This window comes from Brassica rapa, chromosome A06 (assembly GCF_000309985.2).
Source record: "Brassica rapa cultivar Chiifu-401-42 chromosome A06, CAAS_Brap_v3.01, whole genome shotgun sequence".
Classification (NCBI taxonomy): Eukaryota; Viridiplantae; Streptophyta; class Magnoliopsida; order Brassicales; family Brassicaceae; genus Brassica; species Brassica rapa.
The window spans coordinates 27,840,051-27,859,967 of record NC_024800.2 but is presented as its reverse complement, the minus strand read 5'-3'; the positions used below and the strand labels follow the sequence as shown (position 1 = coordinate 27,859,967).

General features: G+C 34.2%; 3 protein-coding genes across 5 annotated transcripts; 1 reads left to right on the top strand and 2 right to left on the bottom strand.

The window, feature by feature from the left end:
• The first annotated feature begins 384 nt into the window (after window positions 1–384).
• On the top strand, window positions 385–5,059 carry LOC103827794 (probable disease resistance protein At5g45510). Its single transcript, XM_033272341.1, is given in 4 exon segments — window positions 385–599; window positions 964–3,686; window positions 3,688–4,557; window positions 4,789–5,059. Coding segments are annotated over 4 exon segments (3,660 nt in total). The 5' UTR covers window positions 385–577; the 3' UTR covers window positions 4,834–5,059.
• A 147-nt stretch (window positions 5,060–5,206) lies between these two features.
• On the bottom strand, window positions 5,207–12,197 carry LOC103827793. Of its 3 annotated transcripts, XM_009103344.3 has the most exons (3): window positions 10,813–12,197; window positions 6,234–8,603; window positions 5,207–6,083 (listed from the first exon to the last, which is right to left on the bottom strand). In XM_009103344.3, exons 2-3 carry the CDS (start codon window positions 8,563–8,565, stop codon window positions 5,344–5,346), a joined length of 3,072 nt encoding a protein of 1,023 aa, XP_009101592.2. In that variant the 5' UTR covers window positions 8,566–8,603; window positions 10,813–12,197; the 3' UTR covers window positions 5,207–5,343. The 3 variants fall into 3 exon arrangements, with proteins under 3 accessions (XP_009101592.2, XP_018508023.2, XP_009101591.2); XM_018652507.2 differs by having other exon boundaries at window positions 5,207–8,614; XM_009103343.3 differs by having other exon boundaries at window positions 5,207–8,603.
• Window positions 12,198–12,476: 279 nt separating this feature from the next.
• On the bottom strand, window positions 12,477–18,781 carry LOC103827792. Its single transcript, XM_009103342.3, has 2 exons — window positions 16,148–18,781; window positions 12,477–14,603 (listed from the first exon to the last, which is right to left on the bottom strand). Exons 1-2 carry the CDS (start codon window positions 16,533–16,535, stop codon window positions 12,568–12,570), a joined length of 2,424 nt encoding a protein of 807 aa, XP_009101590.1. The 5' UTR covers window positions 16,536–18,781; the 3' UTR covers window positions 12,477–12,567.
• Window positions 18,782–19,917: the final 1,136 nt, after the last annotated feature.

Here is a 19,917-nt window from a genome sequence, read left to right as displayed (position 1 = left end):
TTAACTTTGAATAATAAAATAGTTTTTTAATGTCAAAAATAAAATATGCATAATTTATAAAACAAGTCAAAATTTAAATTAAATAATATCTTATATATATTTATCGTATTATTATAAATACATCATAATATAATTAGATAATTTTATTATTTACGGTGAAACGGTATTTTAAAATATTTGAAATTTTGAACTCCCCAATAAAATTTTAATTTCTTTTATAAAACATAAAACATATAAACAATTATACTTTTCTATTAAATTAAATTTGTAAAATAATAATTTTCTGTTTTTAAAGATATAAATCTTGTGTATCTTAAAATGTAAAATATGAGTTGTTGAATATTTATTTGAAAAAAAAACAAATACAAATATTTATTGTTTCTTAAAATCATGTTAAAAAAAATCAGAACATCAGTTTTTAAATATAGAGGAAAAAATATAAATATGATAATGTACTGCAAACTGATAAGAGAGAGAGTGTGTGTGTGAGAGAGAAGATGTTGACTTGGCTTTGTCACGAAGGCAAAAGGGTCAAGAGCGAACACTAACTCACCACCAAAGAAACCTCATCTTCATCATGTCGGAGAGTCGCCGCCCAGGTTACTTCAATATTTTAATTTGATTGATGTATTTTAATGGATTTGTGTGTCTATGTGTGATTTCATCGAGCTTGATGTGTACGGATTGATAATCTACCTTAATCTGATTTTTGAATTTCAACAATATAAAACTGTGTTACAGTCAAATCGTATTTGATTTTTCAGATCTTTCTGTTGGATTCTTACAAGTCTGGAAGTGCTTCATGTTTAAAAAAATTCAGACATGGTTGAGTTTGTGTCGTATTTGCAGCCTTTACATGTCGTCTAGACAGATGAAGTATTATTATTTACAAAAAGTTTCAGAGATGGTGGATTTGTGTCTTCTTTGAGTGACAAGCAGCTCTAACGCAGTATCTTTTTCCAGATTCCAATAATGCACAAGCTCGCCAAGATATGGAGGACGAGACGTTGTGTAAAGAGATACTCAACGTTCTGAGAGAAGATGGGTCTCAAAGAGTTTTGCTGGCTGGTAGAGCTGGAATCGGGAAGACGAGGCTAGCAAAGAAGGTAGGCGAGTACGCAAGCATCTACAGAGACGAGGCTAACAATGGGTATTGCTTTCTGACCCTCTGCTTGCATCTCAACAACAAGTTCGAGGAGGAGGATGAGTTGTCGCTTTATGAGAACATAGCTTCCCAACTATCTGTTCACTCTGATTTCGAAGAGACTGAAGTGGATGATAGAGATGAGGATGAGGAGGAAGAGAAGAAGCCTAAAGAGTTGTTGGATGAACTGAAGAAGAATATCATCAAAGAAATAGCAAAGAGGGAGATGGTGGCAGCAGATATAGAGGCTAAGGTGGCTGCGGCTAAACCCAAGAAGGAGGCCCCGGAAAATGCAAAGAAAAAAGACGAGTCGGCTGAGAAGGAAGCAAAGGAGCTTGCTGAGAAAAAAGCAAAGAAGGAGAGATATCTTCTGTTGATTCTTGATGATGAAGGAAGCATGACCAAAGAAGATGTGGTGATGAAGGATTTGAAGCTTGAGAGGTTTCTTATAGATGAGATTCTTAAAGATCACACACGTCTTAAAATTCTCATTACAAGACGAAAAGAAGATGAGGAGCCTACTGATGTGGCAACAACAGACACAAAGGGTAGTGGGTCACAATCCGGGGAAGATGAAGTAAAAAGTGATGATGATAGTGTGTCAGAAGACAAAATAACTGATGCTGTAACAGACACAAAAGGTAGTAATGGGTCACAATCCGGGGAAGATGAAGTGAAAAATGACGATGATGCAACAGACACAAAGAGTAATGGCTCACAGTCCGGGGAAGATGAAGACACAAATGACGATGATAGTTCGTCAGAGGACATAAAAGCTGATGTTGCAACAGACACAAAGGGTAGTAGTGGGTCACGATCCGTGGAAGAGGAAGTAAAAAAAGACGATGGTAGTGCGTCAGTAGACAAAATAACTGAAGAGGGAAGTGAACCCCCAGCCACGGACAAAGCACAGGTTCAGGAGGTTGATGTGAAAGATGTCCCAACTACTGACTTGCAGGAAACTACAAAGCCAACCGAGATGACAAAGGCTTTGCTTGACTCAATCGAAAAGTCTATGGATGATTTATTTGTGTCTACTGGCACAGCAGAGTGGATAAAGATATCTGACATGGTGGAACAAAGCAAGAAATCGCCAGCTGCAGTTGCCGTGCTAGCCAATTCCCTCGAGCAGATTACTAAGAGCAGCACCAATCCAGGAAAAGAAGAGATTGAAAAACTGATAAAGAAAGTTCTTTCAGCTGCTGACAGTGACAGGTCTGACAATCCACTTCTGTGTCTTTCATATGAGCTACTGGAAATTGGGTTCCCGTTGAAAGATGCTATCCAAGACTGTTTTTGGCATAGCTTGGACTTCTTTGAGCACTGTGGCTGCGTTTACTACCGTGACCTGATCACACAATGGATACTCGAAGGCTACTTTGATCCCGTTAGGTCGGTTGAAAAGGCGTACCAGGATGGTCACTTAATCTTGATGGAGCTTATAAACCGCGGGATGCTCAAGATACAAGAAAACAATGTGGTGGTACCAGAGAGGGCCATGAGCACTTTGATTGATCCTCGACGACGCGGGCTTCTTGGTAGATCACGGCTTAGATTCTCTAGAGTCTATTGCGGTGACAAGAAGAAAGGTATAGGGAAAATCACACAGATAGATGATATGATCAAGACAGTGCAAGCGAAGAAAGGAGACAAGGCTACCACCGTTCTGGTTAGTGGAGACCGTCTGCGTCGTGAGACTCCTGAAAAGTATTTTAAGAAGCTGAGTGATCTTGAAGTACTTGGCCTGTTCGAGCCCACGCTGGACCCTTTTGTCTCGGCCTTTTCGAGTCTTGTCAAACTCAGGGTTCTTGTAATCAGGGACTGTGATTTACTGACGGATATTGAAGAGCTTAAGGCTCTTAAAGAGCTTAATGCTCTTGAAGTCTCTGGTGCTAGCTCCTTGAATAAAATCTCTGATGAGTTCTTTAAAGAACTGTCTAAACTTCAAAGTCTACATCTCTCTGGGCTTCAGATCACTACTTCTCCTTCCAGCATCTCTGAGCTGAAAGAGCTTCACTGTCTCATCATCAAGGACTGCCCTCTCCTGGAGGATTTGCCAGATATACAAGAACTCGTTAAGCTTGAGGTTGTTGATGTTTCCGGTGCTCGCGGGCTTCAGACTTGCTTCGACAACACGAAAGGAGAAAAGAAAAACAAAAGCAAGAACAAGAACTTCTACCATCTGACAAGACTCCAGCTCCTTGACTTCTCCGAGAGCCAAATAGAGCGGCTACCGATATTTCAAGACTCTGCCGTGGGCGACAAGCTTCACTCCGTTAAGCGGCTCTTGTTGCGTGACTGTAGCAAGCTGAGAAGGTTACCTAGTTTGAAGCCCTTGTCAGGTCTGCAGATTCTCGATCTTTCGGGTACTACAAAGTTAGTGGAGATGCTTGAAGTGTGCTTTGAAGATAAGAAAGAACTCAAAACTCTTGATCTCTCGGGAACCAATCTTAACGAGTTGGCGACGACCATCGAGGAGCTGTCTAATCTCAGCAAACTGCTTCTAAAGGATTGCACCAACCTAGAAGTTCTCCCAAACATAAAAAAAACTCACAAAGCTCGATGTCATTGATGTTTCAGGATGTAGTAAGTTGCATACGATCGAAGGATCATTTGAGGATATGTCTTACCTGTGTGAAGTGAATCTCTCTGGAACAAAAGTGAAGACACCAGAGTTGCCAAAAGAGACAAAAATCACTTGTCTAAAGCATATTATTCTGGCAGATGGAAGGCGTTTCGAAGGTGAGGAATGGAGCAAGATAAGGGATGAGATTGAAAGTAAGAGATCTGACGAGGCAACGTCTTCAAGTGAAGAGATAAGAGAGGAGGTTCAACAGAATAAAGTTCCGGCCAGTGATAGTACTGAGAAAAGAGATGTCATCAAGGAACGTCTTCGAAACGTCCCCATTGAGAGGGAGATGTATAAGGAGATACTCTCACGTTTTGATTCCGCAAGTCAGCAGGAAGTGATGAAGATCCATGAATCTAAAGACCTACAAGGTGAAGCTAAGTTTGTGTCCTTTGTGGACATTGACTCAACAAAGCTCAAATCATTCTTTAACGAGACCAAATCGGTGAAGTTTTGCTCGCTACGGATGTGCATGGATATAAAAGACCTTTTCGTTGAAGTGGACGAGGAGAGTTTGGGAACACTGGAGACTTTGTCGATTTCAAACTTTCCATTGTTAGAGACTATCTGCTGGGGTGGTAACAACTTCAAGAATCTGAAGAAGCTAAGCATAGATTGCTGTCCGAAAATAAAAACGCTTTTCCCGGAGGCATCACAGATGCCTAGCAGCCTAGCGGAGCTAAACATAAACTATTGTGAGAAGCTTGAGAAAGTTGTTGAAGGAGTCGAACTGTCAAGTAGCCTGAAATTGCAAGTCAAGAATTGCCCAAAGTTGCAAGAAACTGTAAGTTGCACCTTTCTATTCTGATCACCTCTCCAGTGAGCATTTAGGACCAATGACCGTCAATGCTCTTTTGCGTGCCTACCGTTGTAGCACATGTCAAAATTCATCAGGAAAGGAACAGTTCCGAATCCAAATGGTCTCAAAAATAAGTCGCATTCTATGTTTTGCATATCATTTTTGCCAATTTTTAGTAGTGTTCATCTTAGCATTTTACACACTGTGTATTTGCAGGACTGGGTTATGGTAGAGCCCCCTGAAATATCACCACAAGAGTGAAAAAAGATCACCAAAGTAGATGGAGCAACTTCACTCTGCACTAAGAATTTGGATCGTTGTTGCCTGTAATTATTTACGTATTCTTCTGTGTGTGTCTGAACTGCTGCGCTTGTTGAATAAGGACCGGCTTTGAAACATCAATCTTACCAGCCTTCTTTCTGTTTATTTTGTATGATATTTTCCGGTGTTCTAAAAATCGTTCTAGACGGTCGCTTAGGCTATTTTATATGATATTTTATGAAGTAGAATCCGATGCATGGTGTTCTATTCCTGTCTAGGAGGTGCACTAGACCTTTTTTGCTATGATTGTTTTGCTTTCTCAAATACTAGTATAACAGTCTTGTTTAAAGGGTCAGTTAACGTTAACATTTGATTAAATAAGTAGGAATGTTTATTTATTCAGAGTGTGGGAGAGATAGATACATAAGCTCTAATGAAGTTACAAAGGCTATTCTTCCCCTTATTGAAACAAGGAGTTGTTATATCAAATTAGCAAATACTTGGTGATGTCTATGGCTGTGATCTCCAGACTCCATTACCATCTGTGGGACAGAATGCAACTTCCGGGCATTTAAATTTCTCCAACAGTTTCAGTTGTGGAAACAGTGTGTGCAAATCTTTCCACTCAGCCTTGAATTCATGTAAATACTTCAAACGTAAGATCTGAACGCTGCATTTGTTTTCTGCATTTGAAGGGTGGTCGCTGAAACTGCTAAGGTTTCCTCCTTTGATTGAGAGCTTTTCAAGTTTGTCAAGTGTTTTGGGGTTTAACCAAACCGGAGGTTCCTTTTCAGGGTAACATTCTAGCTCCAGCTTCTTCAAGCTAGAAGGAAGCTTAGAGGTACCTATCCCCGAATCTTCTTGCCTTCCTTTCCCATGTTTCTTGGTTTCGGTTCTCGTGATGGTGAACAGTTTTGATTTTCTTGGTCCAGATTCCTTGGTAGCTTGCTTCTTCTGCACGGGAGCTCTCGGTTCTTCTGAAAAACTTACTTTCTTACCAAGCTTCTTCTTGTCTAACTTTTGAGTCTTTGCTTCTCCTTCATCATCAGGCTTCTTTAAAGCAGCCTTGATCCTTTCTCCATCTTTACTGTTTTCTTGGTGATCATCTGCCTTGCTCTTGATCGTGTCTTCTGCTGGACTTGTCTTCTTGTCTGGTTTTGACATCTCTGCTTTTACCTCATCTTTCTTCTTTCCTTCTTCTTCTATTATATCCTTTTCTCCTTCGTCTCTTTTCTCTTCTTGTTTGTCACCTCTTTGATGATCATCTGGCTTGCTCGTTACAGTGTCTTTGGATTCTTGTGGTGGACTTGTCTTCTCATCTAGTTTCGAGTTCTCTGCTTTCACCTCATCTTTGGTATTAGCTTCTTCTATTTTATCTCTTTTCTCTTCTTGTTTGCCACCTCTTTGATGATCATCTGGCTTGCTCGTGACAGTGTCTTTGGATTCTTGTGGTGGACTTGTCTTCTTATCTACCTTATCTGCTTTCTTCTCTCCTTCCGTTTTATCCTCTTCCCCATCTCTTTTCTCTTCTGGTTTGTCACCACTTTGGTGATCATCTGGCTTGCTTTTTACAGTGTCTTTCTCATCTCCTTCAGTAACCATGTCTGGTTTCGAGCTCACCTCATCTTTCTTCTTTCCTTCTTCTGGATTAACTTTCTCCCTTTTCTCTTTTTGTTTGTCATCTGTTTTCTTGTTTTCGATCGTGTTTGTTGATTCCGACGATGTACTCGCCTTTATAACACCATCTTCTGATCTTGATTTCTCTGCATCTACCTTATCTTGCTTCTTTCCTTCCTCCTGAGCAGCATTCCCATTGTCTCCCTCAATGACCTTATCAGCCTTCAAGCTCTCTTCATTAATATCTTCGTTTGTCTGTCCCTTCTTCTCATCTTTTTCTTCCTTTGGAGGATTCTCCTCGTTTGCTGTTTCTTTACTCCCCTTTGCTTCATCTGTTTCTTCCATTTTTCCTCCTCCTTCTTCATACGGGAACCGAGCTCCCCATGCTATTTTCAGACTCTCCAGTTGCTTGAGGTCTTTCAACGACTCCATGAAATCCTCCACCTTGAATTGGTATTTGTTTACTGTAACGCTTAGCTTCCTTAGATTCTCAAGGTGTTTAACTGCACACTCTTTTTCATTATCCGACTGGCTAATCACAAAGCCCTTAAGAACTTGTAGTGTCTTAAGACGCGAAATCTCTCGAGGCATGCGATCTAGCATATAGCACTCTGATACATCCAAGTATATCAGACTCTCAAGCGAGCCTATGTCTTCAGGAAGACCCTCTAGATTGTAGCATGCTCTTAGATCCAATATCACTAGCTTCGGAAGCGAGCATGGGAGTTTTTTGAGGTTTTCGATCCTCGAGATCCCTTGAAAACTTGCCAGCCTGAGACTCTTGAGAGACTTTATATCCTTGAGAAACTCTGTGCTCTCAACTTCAATGTGACGCTTTGCAGTGCGTTCCCATCTTCCTAAATAAAGCACCTTGAGTGAATCCATCTCCGGAAACCACTTGAATGTGAAATCAGGGTACCTTTCCGAGGAATTGAAAACCGAGTTCAAATCTTTCAGTGGCATTTTAGATGCTTTAGCCTCTGGTTGTAACGACGAACGTTTTACTAGGCACACGTTATGACTTTCTGAGGATTGCATCTTAAGCTTCTTTTTTTTGGAGTAGAGATCAAATAGCCCTAGCCCCTTATGGCTGGCTAGGTAGATAACTGCAGCGTGCACATGAGGATCCATCTTATAACCACCTGGTTTTAGTTTCCTCTCATCTTCGACCGGCTCCACCAACCCTTTTCTTGAGAATTCATCAAGAATTCTAGTTACTGTGTTTTCGGAATCTTCGTACCTGATGTAACCTTCTCCAATCCACCAGTACATCAACATTGTCTTTTCAACCTCTTTGTTCTCCGGGAACACGGCGAAGGACAGCAAACATAGCATGTATGTGAACTCAAGTACTTCAAACTTGTCCACGACTTCTTCAAATGCTGAAGAATCTTTGAAATCATCGGAAACGTGGAGGCCAGGCAAGAATATGTCGCTCCCTGTCTCAATGATCTGACCATTTTCCTCAAAGGTTTGAGAATCTGTAACGCTTAAACCTATGGATGATTGTTTCTTGAGCAACAACGGGATCTGACTCTTCAAGTTGAGAACCTTTCTTCTGATTTCCTTGAGATCCCGAGCCCGGGACTTGGCTGAATCAGTCTTCAATAGTATTGCTCTTAGTTTATTTGAAGGCACTTCAATCTCCAACGACTTGCTAATATTGCTTTGGAAATGAGCCAGTTTCTCAAACGCAGCCTTCATCTGACGAATGTCGATTTGCAGTTTCAAGATCTCGAGGTTTGCATCTTTTTCATCTTGGCGGAGGTTTGCATCTTTTTCATCTTGGCGGGGGTTTCTCTTGCTTTTTCTGCTTCCGCCTTGACTGCCTTCGACGCTGTCACTTGCATAGGCTGAGCTCTCTTTCTTCACTTTAAAACCTTTTTTAACTGCTTCTCTGATCCGACCCCACCAAGATGATGTTTGAGGTCTCTTCTCTTCAACCGGTTCCTCATTCTTTTCAACAGCATTATCTTTCTTGGATTGGGTTGGGGCATCTAGCTCAGACTGTAAGTCAAGAACGGTATCTCTCTTGGATTCTTGTATGGCATCTAACTGAGACTGCAGGCCAGATAGGACGTCTTTAATCTGATCGATAGTACATTTTTGCGCCATGGTCAAAATGGCAATGGCAATGGGAAACAAACAAACACCTGCAAATTCTCTAGAAAGAATGTTAAATTTGATGTGTATAATTCAGCGTTTGATGATATGCTCAAAGAGCCTTCTATGTTAGTACTTGTTAAGTAAAAAAAAAATATAGAGACAATGAAGTTATAAGTTTATTTCGAAAACAGTTCCACTTGCGAGCCATGTATTTAAATAACCTAAACTCGTGTCTCACTCGAGCATATGCACAAACTGTTGAAAAAAAAAAACTAGACCGATGAAGCGAAAGCAAAAGACTTTCTATACATACTTTTTAAAGCATATACAAGAAGCCCAAAACTACCCTAAAAAAATCCACAAAACCCATGTGTTTCAGGGTTAGAACCCTAAAACCATGGATCATGGGTTTGTTAACTTTTCATAAGATAGCTTTGGCGTCTTGTATGTGTTTTATTAGTAATAATCAATATGTAATAACGAGTAATGAGACTCTAAGTTAAAATATGTGTTTTGCGCGGGATGAACATCATGAATACAAATGATTTTTACATATTATTATAATTTATTTTGTGTTCATTTACATATTATGTATATAATTAAATAGAATAAATAAATAAATCAAAACAATACCTCTTGTTTATTTACGATAATATTTTGGTAAATAAATCAAAAGATCATTTATTTATTTTATATTGTATATGATTAAATTTCAAAGATATCGACCCATATATATAATATAGTTTAATATAAATATTTATTATTAAGACGTTCTATTCATATGATTTTATTAGCATTTGTATATTTATTGTAACAAGAAATTTAAACCATTAATCACAAAAATTTCAATGTGAAATTTTTTAAATGTAAATTTCAAAATTAAAATATTAAGGTCTCAATACTTTTTTAATGAAAATATTGAAATTAACATATTTATGTATTTTATATGGTATATTGTTTAATTTAAACGATATTATATATATATATATATATTTAATATGAATATCTAATAAATGAAACTTCATATTCATACGCTTTTATGATCATTTGTATCTTTTTATAAGAAATAATATTGATTATTAATAACAAAATTTCAATGTAAAACTTTTAATATTTTTAATAATTTATAGTTGTTTTAAAGAATTCAAAATATAACATATAAGAAAAAATCTAATTTTTAGTTATGTGGTTAGTCTATTGTTTTATTTTTTTCAAATAATATAAAATTAAACAAAAAGAAGGAGAATACAAAAATTACTATCAAATCTTTATTATTCGTAATCATTGATTTTCATATATATAGTAATCATATTATGTAATTCTGTAGCTTTTATTTCTGGAAAGATTCGAGAATATCATTTTGTACACTAATAATCAATTTTGATAGTTAGTTTAATTAAAAATATATTATATGTTTAGATAAAACAACTTACTTTTCATCAAAAATTTTTTAATGCTTCTCAATTAATATATAAGGGATTTTATAAAATAATATTTAATAAATTATTTATATTAATATTTTAAATATTAACCAAAATAGTAAAAATATTTAATTTTTATCAGTTCAAATAGAATATATATTTTTTAAATCTCAATTTAAAATATTTATGTATTGTTTATATGGTATATAGTTTAATTTAAAAGATACTAAAATACATATGATTTTATTATCATGTATCTTGTTATAACAAAAGTTTAAACCATTAACCACAAAATTTTCAATGCATGATTTTTGACAGGCTTCTTAATTTATGATCGTTTTAAAAAATCCAAAATATATCGTATGCAAAAAATATTTTATTATTATATAGTTATGTGGTTGTTTAATTTATTTTATTAATTTAAAATTAAACAAAATGAAATATGATATACAAATTGTTATCAAATTTTTATTATTCAAAATTATTAATTTATATATATATATATATATATATATATATTAATCACATTAGGTAAATAATGATATGAATTGTTATGATTCTAGTAGTTTAAATATATTTCTCTAAAGACTCTAAAATTATTCTATGAATGACGCGTGACATATATCACATGTTGTAATACTTGGCAAAGTATTTTAAGTAGATTTGTGCAGGTAAAGAAAATGATATCCTAACTCCTAAGTTATGGGTCTCATGCATTTTTAACTACCAATTAACCCGAATTGGTACTCCATAGTTTTGTAGGTGAAAGAATATACAATCTCTAATCTGGTTTAAAAAAAAAATAAAGAAAAGCGAAAGGTAAAGAACAATGTACCTTACAAAGTCTTTTGTCTAATTAAAAGGTGACGTTCAGGTGTGATCCTCTGTTTCTGAATAAAAAAACTAAAGAGAAATCTTGCTTTATATTACTACTTCGTGGCATCGAAGCTGGCTTGCAGGCTGAAACAAGAAACAATAAAGAAAGCATCCGATACAGTTGTTCTTTGTTTCCAAGAAGGGGAACAGAAGAAACTCACTATGTGGAAGAAGCAAAGTATCCATATCCATGCAAAACACAAGGTTGTAATTACCTCACATAGCCCGTGCACGGTTAAACAAAAACTTTAATAGATCGTATCGACGTATCGACTTCTCACCAATTTCTTCAAAAAGCTTATAAAAGTCTCCCGAGTCCCGAACTACTTTTTTGAAGCCCTAAGTTAATATGAAACCCTAGATTGTCTCGTGTAGGTTAAGGTTCACGCAAATCAGACTCTAATCTCTCTGGTAAGCAATAGGGAATCTGGTCATTTGATATGGGCTGAGAAAAAACAATTGAACTGAAATTCATCAACCTTAAACTAAACCAAATGTGTAACCCTATTAGGATATCTCGGTGATTAGGAGATTACCTTCTTTTTTTTTGATCAACAATTAGGAGATTACCTAGAACATATTTCCATTTAACTATTAGGAAAGTTAGCATCAATTTATAAGTTAGATTTCATATTCTATTATATAAGGAATTTGTTAGACAAGTTATGTACTTTGCTAAGTTAATAAAAAGAGAAGCTATTATAGTTCAAAGGTTTCCTCCAAACTTATCAAACCCAAACGTTGAAGAAATTATTATTTCAAATTAACTGAGCTGAACTAAAAAAAAAAAACAGATTCTATTTAACCGAATGAAGCAAACCAAATAGCTCAAAATCCAGATTATAGTTGACTAACGAAGATCCATATATCAAGCGGTTTTGCTTGCACCATATTGGAAAATCGTAAATAAATTTTTCTCTATTAAATTGTATAAATGATGCTAGATTATATTTTTTTGGACTCGAAAACCCAAATATATGATATATGAATATTAAATACTTAACCCAACTACTGGAATAATGAGGTTCCACTAAATTTTTTTTTTTTAGTTTTGTCATTTTAATCAAGTAAAAGGCATAACCAAGTTTTGAAACAAAATTGAAGTAGAATTTGTTTGTGGTTCATACCTATTTCTCAAACACCTATACAATTCTATAACCGAAACAAACCTGCAATGATAGGAGAATTTTTATTAACCATTTTTGAATTAAATGTAAAATTATATATAAATAAAAAACGTTTTGTTTGGAAAACATACCTCCTGAAAAAGAGTTAAAGTCACTTGGAGATCTATACGTTCCCCGAACGTAGAATACAAAGACATACAGTCTTGTACGCAGTGGTAGTAATCAATCGTCCTACATCGTTCATATGAACATATAGTTACCATTTTTTACATAGTCTTAATTGAATCTGTTTAAGTTGATGAAAAAAATGTTTTGTTCTTTTTCGGCGAAAATGATGTTTCGTTTCAGTAGTGGATATAATACTTTTCAAACAAAATTTCAAATATATGAAAGAGGTTTTTCCTTCTGGTGTTAGAAAAGTGAAGTCAAACCACTTCACCAGCCAATCCCCCTTTCTTCGAATTGAAGTCTTAATCAAGGTTTGAATCCAAAGAAATCAAAGAACATTGCTTTAAATTTGAAATAGAGCAAACGAGACTACAAACAAACACACACACACATATCCTTTATTTAGAAAAAAGAAGCAATCACTCGCCTACAACGAGTTTAGCTCTAGCATCTCCTTTATTGATCTGAAACTGATCAGCTAAACCGAAGTGAGCCATCAACAACCAAACAAAGTTAAGAAGCTCTCCACCTCTGCTAAGTTGCGCCACCTGCTCTGTAGCTTTACAGTGACTTGCTGCGTAAGATAGCAACTCAACCCACACTTTGCTCAACACCCTCCATTTCCCATCTCCATGACTAGCACTACTACTACTACTACTCTCGTCCAGTCTCTTAAGCTCTTTTGCCAACATACTCGCATCGAAAAGAACCGATTTACTTCGGTCTCCCTTCACATGCATCGGCTCAATATCGTTACTAACCTCTAAAATCATCTTGCTCCCTCGTTTCATATCTCTCAGGTTCTTGAAATGTCTTCCTTTGAAAAACCTCTTAGCTTCATCTAAAGTGTCTCTAAATCTTATAGTTCCGATTCCAGCAACTTCCGACATTAACTTAGGTTGCATTATCAACAGATACATCATGTAATCCGAAATAATCTTGCTGAACTCGCGGTCATCGCAACTCTCTCCACTCCTATTCTCCACCTCCTCATCTTTTTCGTCTTGAAAACATAGCTCAGTAGCAATATGCCAAAGGAGAAGACTTTGATCGTAATCAACATTCGCTACATAACGCATCAACCTCTCAACCTCCTTCAACTTGCTATCATGTAAAGCCCATTCCCCTCTCGCCGAAGACACTTTCTTTGCACGTTCAGGTGTTTCCGCGAACTCGGACTTTTGTTTCAGCTCACTGAATATAAACTCCCATTGATTCCTCGTCAATGGCTCGCTCGATACGAATCTGATCTGGTCTATATGAGATTTAACACTGAAGATTCGATCAACGTAACCCCAAAGCTTACTGAACGCCCAAGGAATCACCGAGAAGAACACGAGGTACAACGGATAAACAGTGCAATAAATCATATGGTTCTTCTTTGACCATCTCCTGATGAAGGTTCTGACTGAACTCTCAAGATCCTTGATCCATCCAGACAAGGTCTGGAATCTTCTGATTACGTAATCGAACATGGACACCACAAACTCCCACACAAACTCGCTCCTCCGGTTGATTCTTGAGACTTTAGCTTTCAGACAATATCCGATGAAGTTGAAACCGTAGATCACACCTGACCATCTCCGCAACAAAAACGGCGTCGTAAGCACTTCGCGCGTACGGTTTCCTTTGCATGCATGCATCGTCTTGCATGCATCCATCGGCGTCCACTGCGGCTTCCTAAACGCGAGTAAACAGTTGAGAAAAGAGTCGATACAACTCTTGTCTTTCACTTGATCATCATTAAGCTTGCTCGATACCGCGAACATCCAATCAGAGAGCAAGAACATGGCAAGCGAGGAGAGTTCAAGAGCGATACCGACGATGAACAAAGTGTAAGTAATCACAACGTCCGCTCCGTGGAAATCCACTGATTTTTCAGGTCTAAAATGGAAGACAAGGAAGGAAGCAAGAAGCGATCCAAACGCGATAACGCGAAACACCGTACCCTTATGCGTATGAAGAATCGCGGTTTTGGTATACATGGACTCGTATAGAAACCCTAGCTCGGATTCAATTATCCTAAGAGCGTCCTCGGGAGCCAACTCTTTGAAGAAGTCTCTGCTTTCGTCTCGCTCACGGAAGCTGAAAATTAGGTCAACAACGAGTCCTTTAAAAGTGTTGAAGAATCTGAAACCGTACTGCACGATTTCGAGATGGGTTAAGGGATCTGGTCCCGGTTTAAGTGTCGGGGGTCTATCGTGCTTGTCTGGTTCGTCGATGAGGACGATGTCCGTTGGGAGGTTGGAGTCTTTTCTTGAATCGTATTCTTCCATGAGCTTAGCGTAGTTAGGACCAGTGTCTGCTGGTTTACGCATTTGGTCTTTGAACTTGTCTAAACTCGCTGTGTATAATGCACGTGTCCTCTCCGTGTATTTTATCACTGCGGTGATGAATAGTAACGCTATTGGTGGCCATAAAGGGTTATCCATTGATTGCACCACCGCATAAACACCTATGAATCATAAAACAGAATTAACAAGAAAACTTATATATAAGACATAACTTAGCAATTCTTTGTTTAGTATCATCCATATTTTTATCATGAGTTTTGATAATTTATTACTATCTGATGCGTCCACGTGAGTAATTCAGATAGAAGTTGCATGTGATATGTCTCACCATTAATCTCGAGCTTTGGATCATTTTGTCAATTTAGTACCAAACGATATCTTTTTTGAAATGTCTCAAATAATAGCACAAACTTAGGGTGTAAGAGAAGTCTTTATAAAAATTTAGTAACCGTTCATAACTATTGCATATATAGTTATTAAGTTTAGTTTAATTAGAACACCAATTATCTCTCAATCCAAAATTATATTAATATATAATTTGAATGATTATAGAATATCTCAAATATGAGTACAGAAATCAATTGAAATTTTGTTGGTAAATAATTAATAACTGAAAATTCACACTAAAATTTCTTAAATTAAGAGATTTTTTGCGTGAGTAATTCAAGTTGGAACCGATAGACTTGCCAACTAAATATTAATATGGACACTCTTTGAGAGACTTGCCAACTAAATATTAATATGGACAGTCTTTTAAATTTTTAATTACACTTGCCATATTAATATTTTTGAGAGACTTGCCAATAAATATTATTAATAAGGCAAGTGTATTTATCAACTCTGATTACCACTAGGTCACTAATTTTTTTTAAAACATTTACATAAAATTATATATATTTAACGTATCAATAATTTTATATACTTTTCGCTATATTATATACATAAAAGTATAATATTTAACATGTTATTTTTGTATCATCTAATATTTTTGTGTCACTCAAAATCATATATAACACTTACAATGGTAAAGAAAAAATATGTTATAATTTATTGTATTTTTGTTCTTTATAATAAGTAATATAATCTAAAAATAAATTAATGTAGTTATAAATTGTTATTTCATAATATATTTAATGTAGTTATAAAATATGGTAATTTATATTTTTATTTGTACTTAAGAACTTGTAACTTTAGTTTAGATATTTAATTTTAGTTATTATTTTTTTCTACCATTCTATCAAATATGATAATTTAGACAATTCATTTGATAAATATATGTTTTGTATAATTTAGTTGATATGCGGTTTGATTTGCATTTGATATGTTTGATATACATTTTTTTCGTCACCTTTTCCGCGTCACGGAAATACTACACTACTGAGATGTTCTTATGAATAATAATGCTTTAAGATTCCAATAAAAACTTACTACAGATTTGTGATATTATTTATTTTTTTAATCAATTTACCTAAAATCACGATTCTGCAGAATAGTATCAGTTAAAAAGTGAAATCTCACAATACCTACACTATTACAGGAATATATAACTAATGTAACTGTATACGCATTAAAAAAAAAATCTGTGTACGCCTATTTTGCATTTGTGATTTGTTACTTGTCTACTTGGTAACTACTGTTATACAATATGCAATGGACATATACAATTTCATATTCAGATATTCAAATCTTATCCAACCATACTTACCAGCAAGTGCTTGAGATACGAGGCCAAACAAATGACGTGCCCATAAGGCATTATCCTCTAGGGCCAACGCAGTTATCGTGTCCGGACCACCAAGATGCAACAACAAGAACGGTGCCCACAGAGCAAGAAGCTTCTTGTTCTTCGGAGGATCATCGGGTTTTGGTTCCTTTCCTTGGTTCTTCGTGATCTGAGCCACCGCATAATTAGCTGTCCAATCCGCTAAAAGATACGCTGTCCATAGAATCATAGCGAGCAGCTTCTTCGATGTACGTTTTCGTAGCGGTGCAAGGAAGATAAGAGACGTTTGGAAGACCAGAGACAATATTACAAGTCCCCTGATGTTCCATTTGTCTAAGATCTCTTTGACTGCTGGTGGTATCACTCGCATACTGTTCTTACTCTTTTTTTTTGTTGTTGTCTGAAAATACTTGAGCTAGTTAAGTATCAAATTTAAGTTCCATGTTTTTCACTCAGGGTACATAATTTATACTAGAGGATTAGAATAATTGTTAGTAAATATTTAAATATTTGACTGGAGATTTTTAAATGAAGCTATTCAATACCACGTGAATATTTTCACCCTTTTTGCATTCCTTTCTTATATTCCACGCTAACTTTAATCATTGTTTTTTGTGTCAGAATAAAATATTCTTTCCTTGTTGATAATAAAATCAAGAAATTTACACTTTAGTCTCGAACACAAGTTACTTAAATGGTGCAAGAATTATTTCTGTCCAACAACTTAACTTTTACGCATGAGCGAAGTGAAAAATGTTCTTAATCATAAATAATCTAAATAAATAAAATAAAAGTATACTAGTATCGTGATAGAAAGTAATCACTAAAATAATTAATAATAACAAGACTAATAATAGTACCGACTTTTTGGCCACTTGTGAACAGTTTTATGTATACCAATGATTTTGATAGCAAATAGACATTTTGAAAAACTACTAATAAATAAAATAGTTCTGAAATTCAACTTAATTTTAAGAGAAATTTTCTAGGATAACAGTTTTTAGTTTATCTTCACAAAATAGACCTCAAAAAGAAAATGACCAAAAAATATTTTATCAAAGAGTAAATATATATATTTATATCATATGGTTAACTAATCTAGATTTATAGTTCAGAGTTAAGGGTGGGATTTTGAGGATGGAGTTTCAAAATTTAAAAAATAAAAAATAAAAATAAAAAATAAAAATAAAATTCTCAAAATAAAAGAGCTATTTTAGTTATTTAAAAAAAAAATTTATTTTGGTGACAAAAACTTAAAAATGACTATTTGAGAGAATTGTCCTAATTTTAACCTGAAGTATATAAATTATTTTTAAATTATAATAGTATTTATATTATAAAACAATATTTAAAACATCAATAATTCTTGTGGATTTATAATAGATAGTATTTATACTGAATGAAGCAATTTCTTTAGGAGGATCATCTTCTTTTCCTAAAAACGCTAATTTTCTAATTTTCTGCTAATACTAAATAATATTTTTAGAATACTCTCTTTTATTATATAGTCCCATTAGAATAATAAATTGATAATGTATATACTGTTTATATAAGTATCAAACAAACCACTGTATTGTTAGTTTTATATTCAAAATAAAGTTTATTTCTATTTTTCTTACCACTTCAAAATATTTAGTAAAACTATATCTAAAAGCATGAAACATATCTCAAATACACTAAATATCTAAACTATTAAAACAGGAGTACAAATAGTACTTAACCCTGAGTTTTCCTCAATAATTACAAGATAATGCCACTGACCCTTTTTGACATTTAACTACTTTCCTAATTTATCCAAATTCGTTTACCTTAATAAAATTAAACCTCTTTTTACCAAACTTGATCTTTGTTTAAGTTGGACCTATAACTTTTATTAAATCTTTAATTATAACATATAACCAACCTGTCAACCAAAATAAATAAGCATAATATTATCCACATTTTTAAACGATAGTGCAATGTATGATTACTTTGATTCTAAGGATTTTCATGTTAGTAATGTGATTCATCTAAATACTGTTTAAATAACCACCAATAAATCAATCAATTGTAAAAGTTTATGTCTAAAGTTTGTTTCTGTGATGGAATTTGATCTCAGTATTCTATAAAATACTACCAAACGAAACCGAGAATAATCGCAATGCATGTATCCTAAGCTTTAAAATATTTCCGGTATATATATAACGTTAATGCAAGAATAATACTAAAATCAATGATATTCAATAGCAACTCCTATATTTAAGCAATCACATTAACTAATACGATATCAATCTTAAAAAAAAAAAATCTGCACTTGCCTAATTCATGGAATATTCTTTTTTTCTATATACTATAAAAATTGGAAATGTGTCGATTTAATCCAAAATTCCAATTACATTTAAAACAAATATTCCACATACCTATTCCTAAGGAACTAATCCTTTCACCGGAAAAAAAACTGTTTGCCTATCAAATTAGGCTTAAATGATTTTTATTAACTATCCTGGCCTATTTTTGTTACTATTGTATCATAATTATCCATCTATCTATCTTATTAAAACTCAAGTACAAAATTGGGGTGTTTGGAGACTTGAATAGGACTATTAAAAACATTTGGAGTGTTTGGAAACATAAATTGTAGTCTTTTAAAAAAAAATTAATTTTGTTTGGAAACAAGGATAGTAGTATTAAGAAAAAAAAAAGTATTGGGCTTATGTTTTTAAGAAAAATTAAAAGTCCATCATATTATAAAAAACTATCTATCTGGGCGAGATTTAAAATATACGAAAACGGGTCAATCTAATCGCCTAAAACTTTTTCTTTTCTAAACTAACCATAAAACAAAATTAAACTTTATACACATATTTCAAATCAAAATAATAATTTAAAGTTGATTAAAAACTAATACATATATTCAAAAATGGATTTTTACTAAACTATTTTTCAATAACCATTATACAAAAATGTTGTCAATATATATAATAAAAATACAATACAAAGCCCAATTTGAAATACCAACTCAAATTATCGTTTTTATATTTCCTATTAAGTTTTATAAATATAATATATGTAATTATTTATATGATGGCACGTATAAAATACTATTAATTATATGATTACTTATATGATGGTACGTATAAAATACAATTAATTATATGATGACAGTATACGATATATAATAATGAATAGGGATGAGATTTCGGGCACCCATACGGGTTTGGTTCTGATCGGTTTGTGTTTCGGGTTTTCGGAGTCAAAGATTTAAGCCCTGTTAGGATGTTTCTAAATTTTGGTTTGAGTTTGATTTGGATCTTTGCGGGTTTGGTTCGCGTTTGGATAACCCATTTAAATTATTTTTAAAGTTTTAAATCATTATCTATTTTAAATTTCTCAAAATCTATAAATAAAATAATATATTACCTATAAATTTGAATAACATATGTCAGAATACCTAAACTTAACATATCAATTGGTTTGATTTAAAATTTTGGATACGGAATCAATAATTATTTGAAGTATTTTTGGTGATTTGAGTATACTTTAACTATTGCAGATATTTACTTTTGACTATCTATATATATATATTCAAGTATTTAAACCAATTTAAAAGTATCATTCTTAATGTTTTATATACGTTAAATCTAAAAATAATTAATATATATATATAAGTATATAAATCTATTTTTAGATAAATTCGGGTACCCGAATACTTTGGTTCGGATCAGATTTGGTTCTCTAAATAACAAAATTTTGAATAATTCGAATATTTAATC